The 13,489-nt window shown below is 37.0% G+C and overlaps 2 protein-coding genes and 2 pseudogenes across 2 annotated transcripts; all 4 read right to left on the bottom strand.

The window, feature by feature from the left end:
* Positions 1-17: 17 nt before the first annotated feature.
* Positions 18-2,037, bottom strand: LOC104699514 (uncharacterized). The gene is made up of 7 exons (XM_010414820.3): positions 1,686-2,037; positions 1,472-1,572; positions 1,197-1,265; positions 1,058-1,116; positions 797-857; positions 649-702; positions 18-538 (listed from the first exon to the last, which is right to left on the bottom strand). Exons 1-7 carry the CDS (start codon positions 1,849-1,851, stop codon positions 260-262), a joined length of 789 nt encoding a protein of 262 aa, XP_010413122.1. The 5' UTR covers positions 1,852-2,037; the 3' UTR covers positions 18-259.
* A 540-nt stretch (positions 2,038-2,577) lies between these two features.
* Positions 2,578-5,120, bottom strand: LOC147940671 (uncharacterized; annotated as a pseudogene).
* On the bottom strand, positions 3,934-4,923 carry LOC147940672 (uncharacterized). Its single transcript, XM_087459300.1, has 2 exons — positions 4,708-4,923; positions 3,934-4,597 (listed from the first exon to the last, which is right to left on the bottom strand). The coding sequence occupies exons 1-2, from the start codon at positions 4,921-4,923 to the stop codon at positions 4,049-4,051; spliced, it is 765 nt and encodes a 254-aa protein (XP_087315426.1). The 3' UTR covers positions 3,934-4,048.
* Positions 5,121-5,719: 599 nt separating the features above from the next.
* Positions 5,720-6,055, bottom strand: LOC147940670 (diacylglycerol kinase 5 pseudogene; annotated as a pseudogene).
* Positions 6,056-13,489: the final 7,434 nt, after the last annotated feature.

Below are 13,489 nucleotides of genomic sequence, written 5' to 3'. Positions count from 1 at the left end.
AACTAGCTAAGCCAGGATTTCTCGAATAGAAAACGTTCCAATTCTAAATCTCGAGACTCAAAAACTTTCTCATCCCTGGTAAGGTACAAAATGATAAGCAGCTACAAAATGAAGAGGTAAGGTAGTCTTTCCTTCAAGATGAAATTTCCAAGTAAACATTGGTAATATTGATAACCTGATCCATGTGCTGCCTGCATATCAATGCTTACCAACCATTATAGCTATGCCTCATCTTCTTTCTTCGCAACCATCCAATATATCACGCAAATATATCATCTGTCAACAATGATTCTTCACCCTCCACACAGCCTTCAGGCGCACACTCAATTTGCTCATAGTTCAGTTGTCTGGAAGCTTCATACACGGCAATTCCCACACTCACTGAAAGATTTAGACATCTCACATATGTTTCTACCATCGGAACACGTAGGGTCCCCCCTCCATATGGTTCCTTTTTGCAGTCTAACAGCGCTTCAGGAGGAAGACCGCTTGTCTCTGACCCGAACAAGAGGTAATCGCCTCTTCGGTAAGAGAATTCCTACATCAAGTTGTGACTCTTTTCTCAGCAACCTAATTGCTAGTGTATTTCTGGTTGGTAAACAAACAGAGATGAAACGAAAACAGAGTTCCAAGGGACAGACAACTTACTGAATGTATCCTTGTTCCCCTTTTTGTGAAAGCTATCATACGTTTTTCTCCTTCCTGAACCAAAGATAGAAATATATGTCAAGTCAGACAGCAACACATAGGAAATTGAGCTACTGAATATTAGTAGTATGTTGGAGAAGTAGTAAACCTGCTGCCTGAAATATTCTCGAAACTCATCCCATGAGCTATGCGCTCTGACAACCACATAACTATGCTTCAAGTTAAGAAGACGAACCACTAATGAAAGGGCATGAATCTCACACACAACATATAACCTTACGATAACAGGTGAGATGCTCATGCAAGGGAGCAAAGCAGTACGGATGTGTAGAAATCTATACTAGTAAACTCTATATTCTGACATGAAACCAAAATAAATTCATATGTATAGACAAATAAGGTCGGATACGGCCAATAATCCAAACCAGCTCGCTTTACTCTGGCGTCATCAACTTGAAAACCTAATGGCTGAAGAAGGATCAGATGAAGAGTGAGTCATGACCACTGGAAATAATGAATAAGTCGTGTTTGTTTGATAGTCGATTTACCCCGACCAAATGCAGCCCAACAGCTGAGGCCGCACATGTTCTTGCAATGCAACCTGTATTCCCAGGTATCTGTAAAGGAGAGTACAAGTTAAAGATCCGAGTCTGAAAAAATTGAACTTGTCGGAAATGCACAAACATGAGAGAGAGAGAGAGACCAAAGATATATGTGTCAACAAACGGCGGAAAAAACAAAAATAACAAAATAAGAGGCAAAAGAGCAAAGCATATGGAACTTAAGGGAGTCAGATATGTATGTAGCAAGTGAGAGTGCAAACCTGGGGAGAGACCAGAACTACTTGAAGCAGCTTATTCCTCGCATCTTCTTTGATTCCTTCTCCCGCCCCTCGCGGTAGGGGACTTCCCTTGTCTGACTCGCCTACACCAACTCGGAAAGATTACAAGTCAAATAGTAGCGCCAGAGAGCTTTAATGTTTTTTTTTTTTTTTTTTTTTTAATTTTAAAAAATGAGAGCCTCCGCGAGAGAGTTACACAGAGGAGAGAAAATTTTGGAGGAAAACGAGGTGGTGGAGAGAGATAGCTTTCGCTTCAGATGCATTAAGCTAAGGGAGGGAAAAAGACGGCCACTTGACGGGAGATATTGAAACGGTCTTGAGGAGGCTATTACGCTCAGACTGCTCCGCCCGCAACTCTCCATTCCCTCGCCGCCTCCCTTCTCCTCCGCACCGCAGATGCCAGGACCTCGAATAAGAAGATATAGTGAGTTGGGCCGGAAACTTTTAGGCCCATTCAATATCGCCCGACTTTGAAACCAACCAAAAAGGTACGGGTACCCTCCTCCCTACCGTACCTTATCCTCCTTCCTTATGTAACAAACGAAAACGAAAACAATTGACATTGGTCCTGTTCGTTTCGTCATCGTAGGCGGCAGCGGCAGCGACAACGTCAAACATTACCGCATGTTGTTGTTCATTTAGTCATCGTTATCTCTACGGCTGACGCTACCGCTGCCGCACATATTCTGTTCATTTTATTAACGTTGTCGTTGCCGCTACCGCAACCGCAGGTTTTGTATTCGTTTTACTGACGCTGCGGCAATTTTACACTCAATTCTTATTTTATTTTTATAAATTTGTATCATTATATTTTAAATCAAAAAATTGTAATTTAAATCTTTTACAACCAGAAAATATTTTTAATCTTAGCTGGTAATAATTTTCAGTTAGATATATAGTTATAACAACATATTTTTGTGATAAATCATGAGCTAAATTAAAACAAAAATAATAAACCAAAACATTGGACGAAAAGTAATAAAAAAAGTTATAAGAAAAAGGGTAGACAAAGTCTTTATAACTAAAATAATAAACGAAGTCATAAACAAAAAGAATAGCCAAAGTCATAAAAATATAAGTAAAAATTTCTAATAAGGTAAACGGCCTTGACCATATTCATTCGTGATGTTTTGACGCAGAGCTTCCATCGCTCTATCACCGGTCGGCTCATATGCAATATGTTCTTCTTCTTCTTCTTCTTCTTCTTCTTCTTGTTCTTCTTCTTCTTCTCCTTCTCCTTCTCCTTCTTCTTCTCTTTCTTCTCCTTCTCCTTCATCACCATGATATGCTTCTGTACTTTGCCAATGTACAAAATCATGATCTTCCCTATGTGAATCCCGTATGAAGTTGTGTAGTGCCATCGTTGCCGTTACGAGTTTAATCCACTTAGTGAGACCATATTTTGGATGCTTACGATCCAAAATCCTCCATTTTGCTTTCCACACTCCAAATGTCCGCTCAATCACAAATTGCATACCTGAATGCTTTCTGTTGAACAACTCTCGTGCACTTACTGGTGGTCCTCCTCTAGCAAATTGACCAAAATGATATCGCAAACCACGATGTGGACCAAGATACCCTATCCTTGTGGGATACCCAGAGTCAACAAGATAGTACTTCCCACTAGGAGGATGTGGGAAAAAAGGTTCATACCTCGCACAATGAGTCAAGACCTTTGTATCATGTGCTCTACCAGGTACACCGACATATGCGTATATGAACTTCATATCGAAGTTACATATAGCAAGAACATTTATTGTAGGTTCTTGCTTTCTACCTTTATATGCTTCTGCAGATCGACTTGGAGGACGAACCGGGATATGAGTTCCATCAAGTGCTCCAACACAATCTTTAAAAAATGGCCAATATCGATCATCATTCCTCAAAATAGGGTTTACTCTGGTAAATTCACCTTCTTGTGGCTTTAGTGTATCTGCTGCAAACTTGATGAGAGCACTCAAAACATCATCAACCTTCCTTTTCACTGTATCCAATGACTGCTGATATCTTGCAGCTATATCTCAGATAGTTTTATCCTGACCAACGACCTCAAGAAACATGGCAACAGATTCCTCAATGTAGACATTTTCAGACTCTAGTAATCCATATCGTGTAGCTAGCATCTTACATAAAGCCTCAAAAGTTCTTTGGTTCATTCGAAGAATGTCATAACATTGTGTATCTGATCCATGCATAAGTTGTTGGACATGACACCATCCTGCTCTTCGATCTGTTCTATGACTTAACCTCTTTGCAGTAAGTGAATCAATCAAACCAAGTTCATCATCATCATCACCATCATCATCACCCAACATCCATCTTCTAATCATCTACAAAACCATAGAATAGTTGCCATAAATAAACTAATTGCCAAACACAACCAAAACTCGTTAATCGTTCATAACACAACAATGTTCATAACACAACCAAAACCAAAACTCGTTCATAACACAACCAAAACCAAAACTCGTTCATAATACAACCAAAACCAAAACTCGTTCATAACACAACAAAACCAAAACTATAACACATGCAATGTCATGATCTGCTTCATAAACACTACAAATCATCAAGTTTCCTTCTAGTCATAAGCTCCAAAAAACTAATCTTATCTTCAGCACTAGTAAAAGCTATAAAACCCCGCCTGGTTGCTTCATTTGCTATAAGATGCTGAACTGCTGCTTTGTAAAATGAAGACCACTTCATAATTCCAGGCAATCCATTAAGTGTCTCTAATACACTCTCAACACTTGATGCATACTCACGCTCCAACATCTGTTCCGCTATTTTATTCTTCTTCTCAAGAGCTTCGGTCCGTTTTATAACAACTTCAACAGCCATATCTTTCTCCCTACGCCTTTTTTTTGCTCTTGAACTTCCAACTTGGGCTTGTGTTTGAGTCTGTTTCTCTACCGGTGCTGGCATATCTTTGTCAACAGAATCAACTTCATCATCATCATCTCCATCCACTGTAGAATTTAAACTAGCTTCTCCAGTTTGAGCGCTCCATCCTTTAGCTCCAATAACTACTACCAAACGGAATTCTTCTTCAAACACATCCATATTAGCAATCATTTTGCTTCTAAATTTTCTTGCTGCAAGCCATTCCTATAAAGCATAAACAAAGGAGTGTTATATACTACTAAACTTAGGCAGAGTAACTACATTAAGAAGAGACTGTGATCAAAAGAACAAGCATATATAGCACAAGCAAGTACCTCTATCCGTTGCTTCCACCAATCATCTGACATCTCCAACCTTCCCATATCATCATACCGAGCCTCAGGCCTATTATGAGTTAACGTTCTAAAGGTGGCGTACTTTTTCTTACACGAATCATACTTATTCTTAAAATGAGGGATCCATTTGTTAAATCCCCTCTTAAATTTCTCTTCAAACTTCTTCATGATGGTATCTTTCCCAGTTTGATTCATTCCTACACTTGTTCTATTTCCTTTTTTTCTCTCATCCGCATAAAGTTGAAAGAATAATCGAGTTTCATCATCCGTCCAACTCTAAAACGATGCATAAAAAAATATGAAACCACAACCACTAAGATCCAAACCAAACACTAAGATAAAAGCCAAAACACTTACATCTTTAGACATCTTCTTTCTCAAAACACTTGAGTTTTAACCTGAGAAATCATCAAAAGCCAAACAAACAAGTGTTAAACACATCAGCCATTGCCAATAACATTAACAAGGGACTTAAGTTAAGCTACAAAGAAAGTGCCAAAACAACTCAGAAATTTATGAAACTTGGTGAAAACATTCACCACAGACATACAAAGCCACAGGAAAATACAGATCTTTATTTGGATTAACGATTTAAAAGTTATGACAAAATTAATTTCGGAACCAATTTGTTCATCATGGGTACTAAAATTAAAGAGCATATCGATCGTTCACAAGTTATGTATCTACAACATTTGGAATGTGAACTAAGAATTCAAAAAAAAACCCAAAATTATTCAAATGTTCAAATGTTCAAAAACCCAGAATTATTCAAATGTTCAAATGTTCAAAAACCAGTGAAGATAGAGAGAGTTAGAGAGATGGGGAGATAGAGAGAGAGAGTGAAGATAGAAATTGTACCTTTGCAGATTGAACAGGACCACGAAGAGAGAAGAGGATGAAATAGAGAAGCTGTTCACCGAGCTTTGGATTGAAATGGCATGGAGGCGACGAAGCATATGACGAAGCTTAGAGAAGATATTGATGACGAAGCTTAGAGAAGAAGAAGTCGAACCATCTCCCGAATTTGACGAGCGAAGTCATCATCCTTGAGCCTCTCCAGGTTAAGATAGATTCTGCGGAGCACTTTATCGGGAGTCTCTTGGCCAAGATCAAAGACCTGATTGTGATTGAGAAGAGATCGGTAGGTGAGAATGAGTTCGCCACCCAACTGACCACCGCTTTTGGAGTTGATGAAGACAAGGACGGGGCTCGTAGGTGGTTGAAAGGTGGGGAGAGCCTCCTCCTCCTCCTCCGGTTCCTGCGACAGGACGTACGTAGGGATGTAGAACTCCTTGAGAAAATCTGATAAAGTATTGTATCTATCCATCTGGATTTTGGAGAGAGCGTGAAAGAAGAACGAAGAAGATGATGATTGTTCAAGCGATTGTTCAAGTTCCAAGGGAAAGGAATCGGGATCTGAGAAAGTGAACTTTTAAACTAATTATAATATACTTTTCTTCCTTTAAAATAATATATATGAGAAAACAAAACGTAGAAGCAGAAGCGGAAGAAAGATTCATTTCAAGGAAATGCTCCACACGTGCGAGATTCTTAGCAGCCACGGCTGCCACGGACCAGTTGGCCGTTTTTCTGACGTGGACTCGGTCAATCATCCCCTATATTAATAGAGAAGCAGACTTCTCAAAAAGAGCTCATGTATGCTGTTAGAAAGCTCTATGCATTTTTTAGTAAAATATTTTTAGATTTTCTACTTAATTACATTAACATGCCGTTATAATAAAAAAAAACAGTTAACTGAATAATAAATGAATAATTTTAAATTGGTTATTCTAAAAAGGATATTTTGACAAATTCTCATAATAATTAGATATATAATCATTTCTCACATAAGTTTAAATATCACATATTAAAACTAAGTAAATAATTACGTACTATTTTAAGGCAAAATTTCACTAAAATTTACTTATAAACATACAAATTAAAGTTATATTGATTTCTTAAAATCAATATAAGTAAAATATTCTAAAAAGCCTATAAAAACATATCAATTAATATAAAGTTAATAAAAATAAAGAACATATAACTTATTAACATAATCATATAAAAATAAAATATATATTTTTTTATATTAGTATTATTACTATAAGAATTTAAATAACAAGCTTTCTATAGTTATTATAATTGATTATAAAAATAAGTATATTACCCCTGAATTATCTCCAACTTATTAAAAGAAACTTAATTCCCAATAAATATAGATTTATATATATATATATAAATAAATATAAAGGGTCGGCGTTATATATCAACCTCTACTTACCCCATTCTCAGCATTTCAACCTGTACTTTTTAACTCTTCATAAACCAACACAAACTTATAATTTCTGTACAAAGCAACATAAACTTTTTTAAAACTAATAATCATACACATCCAATCAAGACTTAGATTTACGATTACTAAACCCGATTAAACCACAAAATCAAGATTATTGTTTCACGTTTACCTTCACCATACAACGTTGATTAAATATTCCGTGACGGTAACAATGTACGCTTATTAAAAAAAAATTGATTTGGAGATTCTGGATTCTCCAAAAATCAATATCTCAAAAAAAAACCATGAGCTACTCTTCGGTGTCTCCGTTTAGCTAATCGAGAAGCTCCTCATGGTGTTCCGACGAGTTGTTGGTGTGGAGAACCCTTAGCCAAGATTCTGGAGATGCTTAAATGCAATGAAGAAGAATGGATTCATCTTTTCATTTAAATTCTTGATTGAACTGATATATTGAATGGATTGTATGTGTATTAGAAGAAGAAAGAGGAACATTTGTTCATTTTGGTGGATGATGCTTTGTTAGACGAAATAAAGGTGGTTGATGAGAAGTGTAAGAAAGTTGCAGATGATGTCAGTGAGTGGAAGACAAATTTGGAGCTTCAGAAAGAAATCCTTGAGAAGAATTTTGACAAAAAGTCATGATTGCAAATGAGCAATTGGGTGACAGTTATGATAGCTTTGAAGACAATAGGTGTTGCCATTGTAATTGTGAGCTCTATTGTATGGCTATGGGGAAGATTGTAGGTGTTACTAGTATGACTCTCTTGTATGGCTATGTGTAAGAGTCTGTATGTGTTGATCAATTTAGATTATATGTGGTTTAAGAGACAACTGGTTTAAAGATAATAGCATAACAAAAGGCAAAACAAAAACCTGCAACACATTCTGAAGAAAAATATAGCCTGCAACATATTCTGAAACAAAAAAACCTGCAACACATTCTGAAAAAAAGAACCTGCAACATATTCTAAAACAAAAAAACCTGCAACACATTCTGAAAAAAAAAACAGAGTCTGCAACATATTCTAAAACAAAAATAAAACCTGCAACACATTCTGAAAAAAACAGAGCCTGCAACATATTCTAAAAAAAAAAATCTGCAACACATTCTGAAAAAAAAAAGTCTACAACATATTCTGAAACAAAGAAAACATGCAACACTTTCTGAGAAACAAAAAACCTGCAACAGGTCTGAAAATTAAAAAAATCTGCAACACATTCTGAAAACAAAACAAAAACTTGCAACTACTTCCAATAAAACTCCTTTACTCATTTTCTTCTTTCCTAGATCTGACTTGAGTACCTAGATATTGCTTCCTTGTGTGAGTGTTTCTGGTCCCTGTGAGAGTGTGACTACCTCTGCGGCTTGCATTGTAGAAAACCAACCTCATCAAGTTCTTTCTTCTTACACTTCTTACTTGTCACACTCTTCTTACATGTTTCAGTTTTTTCAGTCTTCTTACTTGTCACATGAAACTGACTTTCTTTGTGGTGTATGAATGAATGATGTATGGAATGATGATGTATGGAATGAATAGAAGTCAGGGTGTTTCAATTCCCCTTATGCAGTTGCAGTATAAGAGGTGTCAATCCTATCTGAGTGATTGTGAACAATTAAGATGTGCATATGAGTCTAAGTCAAGCCAATTGTAAAGATTGTTTGTCACTAACAATCCTAAAATGAGATATGAAATGCAGAAAGTAAAAACAACTAGAACAAGATACTAAATGCAAACAGAACAAACAAATTAAAGCTATAAAGAAACTAGAACAGAGATAGACACTATGCTAATGAACTAATGCAAGACAAGTAATGAAGAGGAAACTATGTGAATGCAATGGAAATGAAACAGGAATGAAACAAGACAATCACAAATCAAAAACACAAGTTCTGGGGATGAACTCGAGCAGCACTCGACCGAGTATAGGTCGAGTACGTGGTCGAGCTAGACTTAAACGTGAAAACAGAGCAACACAAGAAAAACAGAGCAATGCTAAAACTAATCAAACAACAAGCAAGCAATGATATTTAGACTAGGATTTCAATAAACAAAGAAGGTCTTGAGGAGGGATTCATGGGCTGAGCTAATCATTGTAGTTATCTAACTTGGTCAACAAATCTCAAGCAAACATTGAGCTGATCTCTAGACATACTATTCTAAGACATGTTTAATCCACTCTCATGGCAAGAAACAATCAAACCTATGCAATTCTAGACTTGGTCTCACAAAGTAAAGAATCTACACAAGCAGGCATTAAGCAATACATCTCAAACCAAACAAGACTCCTAATCTCTTAGCAAGCCTAATGGTAAGCTCTAGATCTAGCCTTATCTATGCTCCTTAGACATTGGTGTGATGCTAAGATGCTTGAAATCAAACCCTACCTTCTCAGATATAGGATCAGCATTAAGATCATCTAGCCTAGAAGAGATCTACAACAATCAAGCTTGACCAAATCAAACAAACCACAAGATCAACCCAGCCTAACCCATCCTCAAGGTCCTAAGCAAACTACTCACAAGAACACATGGTGAAATATGTCAAAAACCCAGAAAATAATGAAACTTGCATCATTAGAGAGATGAAACAGAGATCTACAATATTGATGACGGAATAAAACTCGAAATCTTAATACTTTGAAAGTTATGAAACAAACAAAATATAAGAATCTAGTCTTTCTCTCTCAAACAAGTACAAGATCTAAAAAAATAAAATAAAAGTGCAAAAGGAATAATATCTAAAAAAGGTAAAAACTAGGTTTTAGACTCTCTAAAAAGCTGGACTCTTTGGTGGCTGCAAGTACAAGGGCCTTATATAGGAGGTGAGGTGGAAGCCCTAAAAATACAAAAAGTCAAAGTGGTCAACTTGCTCGGTCAACTTGACCAGTGCTCGGTCGAGTGGCTGGTCGAGCTGGCTTCTCTCGTGCATTCTCCACTCGGTCGAGTCCTCCTCAGCACACGGTCGAGTGGTGCGGTCGAGTTGGACTCCGGACCTTGATTCTACAGCCTTAACTCTCTTGTTTTCTCCTCAGGACAGCTTCACTTCTCCTCAACATTGCTTCCATGCTCCTTAAGCTCCAAAATCACATGTTTATGCATGAAAAGATGCAAATGCAATGCAACTATACTCTAATGCATGATTAGTCCTAAAGCTACACAATAATGGCCTAAATGGATAGCAAAAGATGCAAAAGTTGTGAATAAACTAAGGGAAAACAAGGTAAAATATATGAACATCAACACCCCCAAACTTAGTCTTTGCTTGCCCTCAAACAAATAATCAAAGACAAAAGAAGGTAGGTGAGGTTTGAAAGTGGGATCTCAGCTCCTAAAGCTTGCAAATAGACTATCTAGAATCAATGTCCAAGTTACTAGTACTATGATGCAAGTTGAATGAGCTATACTTAAAGACTTTAGACAAGCATATCACAACCTTCACTGATTTGAGCCTTAGACATCCACATGCATTCAAATCAACCATTTCCTATAACATTCATTAATCAAGAACATGAATCAATTCTATGCAATGCTTAAACTCATTTGGCTTGGCAGTAAAAGGTTTAGAGACAATGATGGTCTCTTTTTAGAGTAGGGCTTATCAATATCAAGGTTCTCTCATAAAAAATGAATTGAGCTTTAGAAGAATGCTAAAGGTAAGAACACTTAGACACATACAAGAACAAAACCTTGTCTACCCAAAGGTACCCAAAGTGTTTATCCTATCAATCTAAACCCAATTGATCCTAGTGCTACCCTTTAACTTCTTTTCTTCTTTTTCACCCTTTTCTCTTTTTGGTTTTAAAGTCTTAGGAGAGGTTTCTTATTTGATCTTTCTAGTGGAATGGGGGATTCTTACTCATTGGCTATGGTTCTCTTTTCTTCTTATTCTTAGGACATATAAGCATTTTGCTAGACTTCTCTTTTCTTTCTTTCTTTTCTTTAACTAGAACCATCTTTAAACAACCTTATTCTTCCCATTCTTTCACTAGACTTTAAATTTTCTTAAACACATTCCCCTCCTAAAGACCCTAACCTTTTCTTTCTCTTTTTCCTCTTTTCTTTTCATAATAGCCAAGTCCCAAACCCAACAAGTGAACCACCTAGTCCTATCTAGTTTGAAAAATGCAAACTAGAACTACACAAGGCTTTACTCTTGTCAGTTCAAACCTAACACTTTCTACCAAGCTCAATCCCAAAAATAGGCCTCACACACACAAGAATAAACATGGCTTGAAAGAAGGTTTGGTTTAGGGGTAGGGGAACTGATTCTTAATGAGGAAATCAGCTACTTGGATCAACAAGAGTGGTAAAAAGGAAAAAGATGATCCAAATATGTATGTGGTATCCATGAGTTTAAAGCATTGCACACATTGATAATTGAAAGTCAATATTAGGTTCTTATAAATAGGAAATGGTTTCAAATCTCGACATGCTTCAATTTAGACCAAATGCAATGTAGGAATTCAAGGCTTGGTTCAATCTTATTCTAACCACTCAACTAGCATCAAAGTACTATTAACTTGGGCATTGATCCTAGTCTAGTGAATAAACAAGCTAATAAGGGAATACTCATCATAGATCCCTAATGCAAGTACTATACAATCCTACATGAAACATGCTAAACAAGATCCTAATGTGCAGTGCAAACTACATGAACACTCTCTTTTTTTTATAAAGATTTTTGCAAAAATTTTCAAATTTTTAGGGTTTTTCTATGCCTTAGATGCTATGCAAGTATTAACATGATTATGCTAAAAATTTAAAATAAGAATCACAAAACACAATGTCAAATGCTATCTCAAACCCTCCCCCAAACTTAAATCACACAGTCCCTGTGTGAAAGAAATTTGATTGAGGATTCAAGATGAAAAACAAAAAACAAAACACAATGTCAAATGCAATGATATCTACAAGGGAAGGTGATAGTGGTACCTTAGGGATTGTGGAAGTAGTTGTCCACATCCATCTGCATGCGGTCATAGGAGTAGTTGGGGTCTTGTTGGTGACTTTGAGGTGGAGATTGGGGCAGCTCGACGATGGGAATCGACCGGGACTCGGTCGAGTACGTGCTCGAGTGGGGGGGTCGAGTTGGACCACGAGTCTTCTTTTCCTCTTCTATCTGGTCTCCCTTGCTTCCCTGATCATGAAAATACTAAAACAAAAATCAAAATACCAAAAACCTTAAACAATATGTACATGGATACCTTAGGGACTTCCTCCCTAGTGAGCTTGTTTAGAGTCACTAAGCTTGACTTTTGATTGCCTTCTTAGGTTTTGTTTAGATACCAAGGAGGTGATGAAATCCCCCCTGGTTCGACTTGGTAACCTTGGTGTTCCTTCTTGATCACTACTTTCTTAACACTTGAACTTTGTTTCTTCTTAAACTTGAGTCTTGGTCTTGCCTTCTTCAAAGACCTCTTGTTGAGCTTAACTTGAAGATCCTTCACCAGATCAGTCAGCTCTTGAACTGAACCCTTAAGATGTTGAACTGATTCCTCATGAGATGTGACCTTAGCTGTTGAAGTCTCTTCTTCTCTCAAAACCCCAAAATCATCCTTATCTTCAATCTTAAATGGTTGACCTCCAATGGTTGGTAGGTTAGATGGATTTGTAATATCAAAGTTCATGGTCAAACCTTCAGATATGTTCAACCTTATCAGCCCCTCCTTAACATCAATGATTGCTCCTGCTGTGGCAAGGAATGGTCTCCTAAGCAAGATTGGATCCTCTACCTCCTTATCCATCTTTATTATGATAAAATCAGTGGGAATTCTTGCCTTGCCTATCTTGACTAGGAGGCTCTCCAATTTACCAACTACATCTTTGTGTGAACCATTAGCTAGACTTATGTAGAGATTGCTTGGCTTGAATTCAGTGTGTCCAAGCTTTTCTGCTATAGAGTAGGGCATGGTGAAATATGTCAAAAACCCAGAAAATAATGAAACTTGCATCATTAGAGAGATGAAACAGAGATCTACAATATTGAAACTGACTTTCTTTGTGGTGTATGAATGAATGATGTATGGAATGATGATGTATGGAATGAATAGAAGTCAGGGTGTTTCAATTCCCCTTATGCAGTTGCAGTATAAGAGGTGTCAATCCTATCTGAGTGATTGTGAACAATTAAGATGTGCATATGAGTCTAAGTCAAGCCAATTGTAAAGATTGTTTGTCACTAACAATCCTAAAATGAGATATGAAATGCAGAAAGTAAAAACAACTAGAACAAGATACTAAATGCAAACAGAACAGACAAATTAAAGCTATAAAGAAACTAGAACAGAGATAGACACTATGCTAATGAACTAATGCAAGACAAGTAATGAAGAGGAAACTATGTGAATGCAATGGAAATGAAACAGGAATGAAACAAGACAATCACAAATCAAAAACACAAGTTCTGGGGATGAACTCGAGCAGCACTCGACCGAGTGTAGGTCGAGTACGTGGTCGAGCTAGAC

Source organism: Camelina sativa, chromosome 7 (genome assembly GCF_030686135.1).
Source record: "Camelina sativa cultivar CO46 ecotype springtype chromosome 7, ASM3068613v1".
In the NCBI taxonomy this organism is placed as follows: domain Eukaryota; kingdom Viridiplantae; phylum Streptophyta; class Magnoliopsida; order Brassicales; family Brassicaceae; genus Camelina; species Camelina sativa.
This window is presented reverse-complemented; position numbering and strand designations above follow the sequence as displayed.

What these genes read in the sequence shown, in the direction of transcription:
- LOC104699514 (XM_010414820.3), bottom strand. Translation starts at nt 1,851, where the DNA reads ATGGAGAGTTGCGGGCGGAGCAGTCTGAGCGTAATAGCCTCCTCAAGA. An exon ending in TAGTTCTGGTCTCTCCCCAG is followed by an intron (nt 1,266 to 1,471) that starts GTTTGCACTCTC and finishes TCTCCTTTACAG; the next exon opens with ATACCTGGGAATACAGGTTG. An exon ending in GGGGAACAAGGATACATTCA is followed by an intron (nt 539 to 648) that starts GTAAGTTGTCTG and finishes AACTTGATGTAG; the next exon opens with GAATTCTCTTACCGAAGAGG.
- LOC147940672 (XM_087459300.1), bottom strand. Translation starts at nt 4,923, where the DNA reads ATGAATCAAACTGGGAAAGATACCATCATGAAGAAGTTTGAAGAGAAA. An exon ending in GGTGGAAGCAACGGATAGAG is followed by an intron (nt 4,598 to 4,707) that starts GTACTTGCTTGT and finishes TATGCTTTATAG; the next exon opens with GAATGGCTTGCAGCAAGAAA.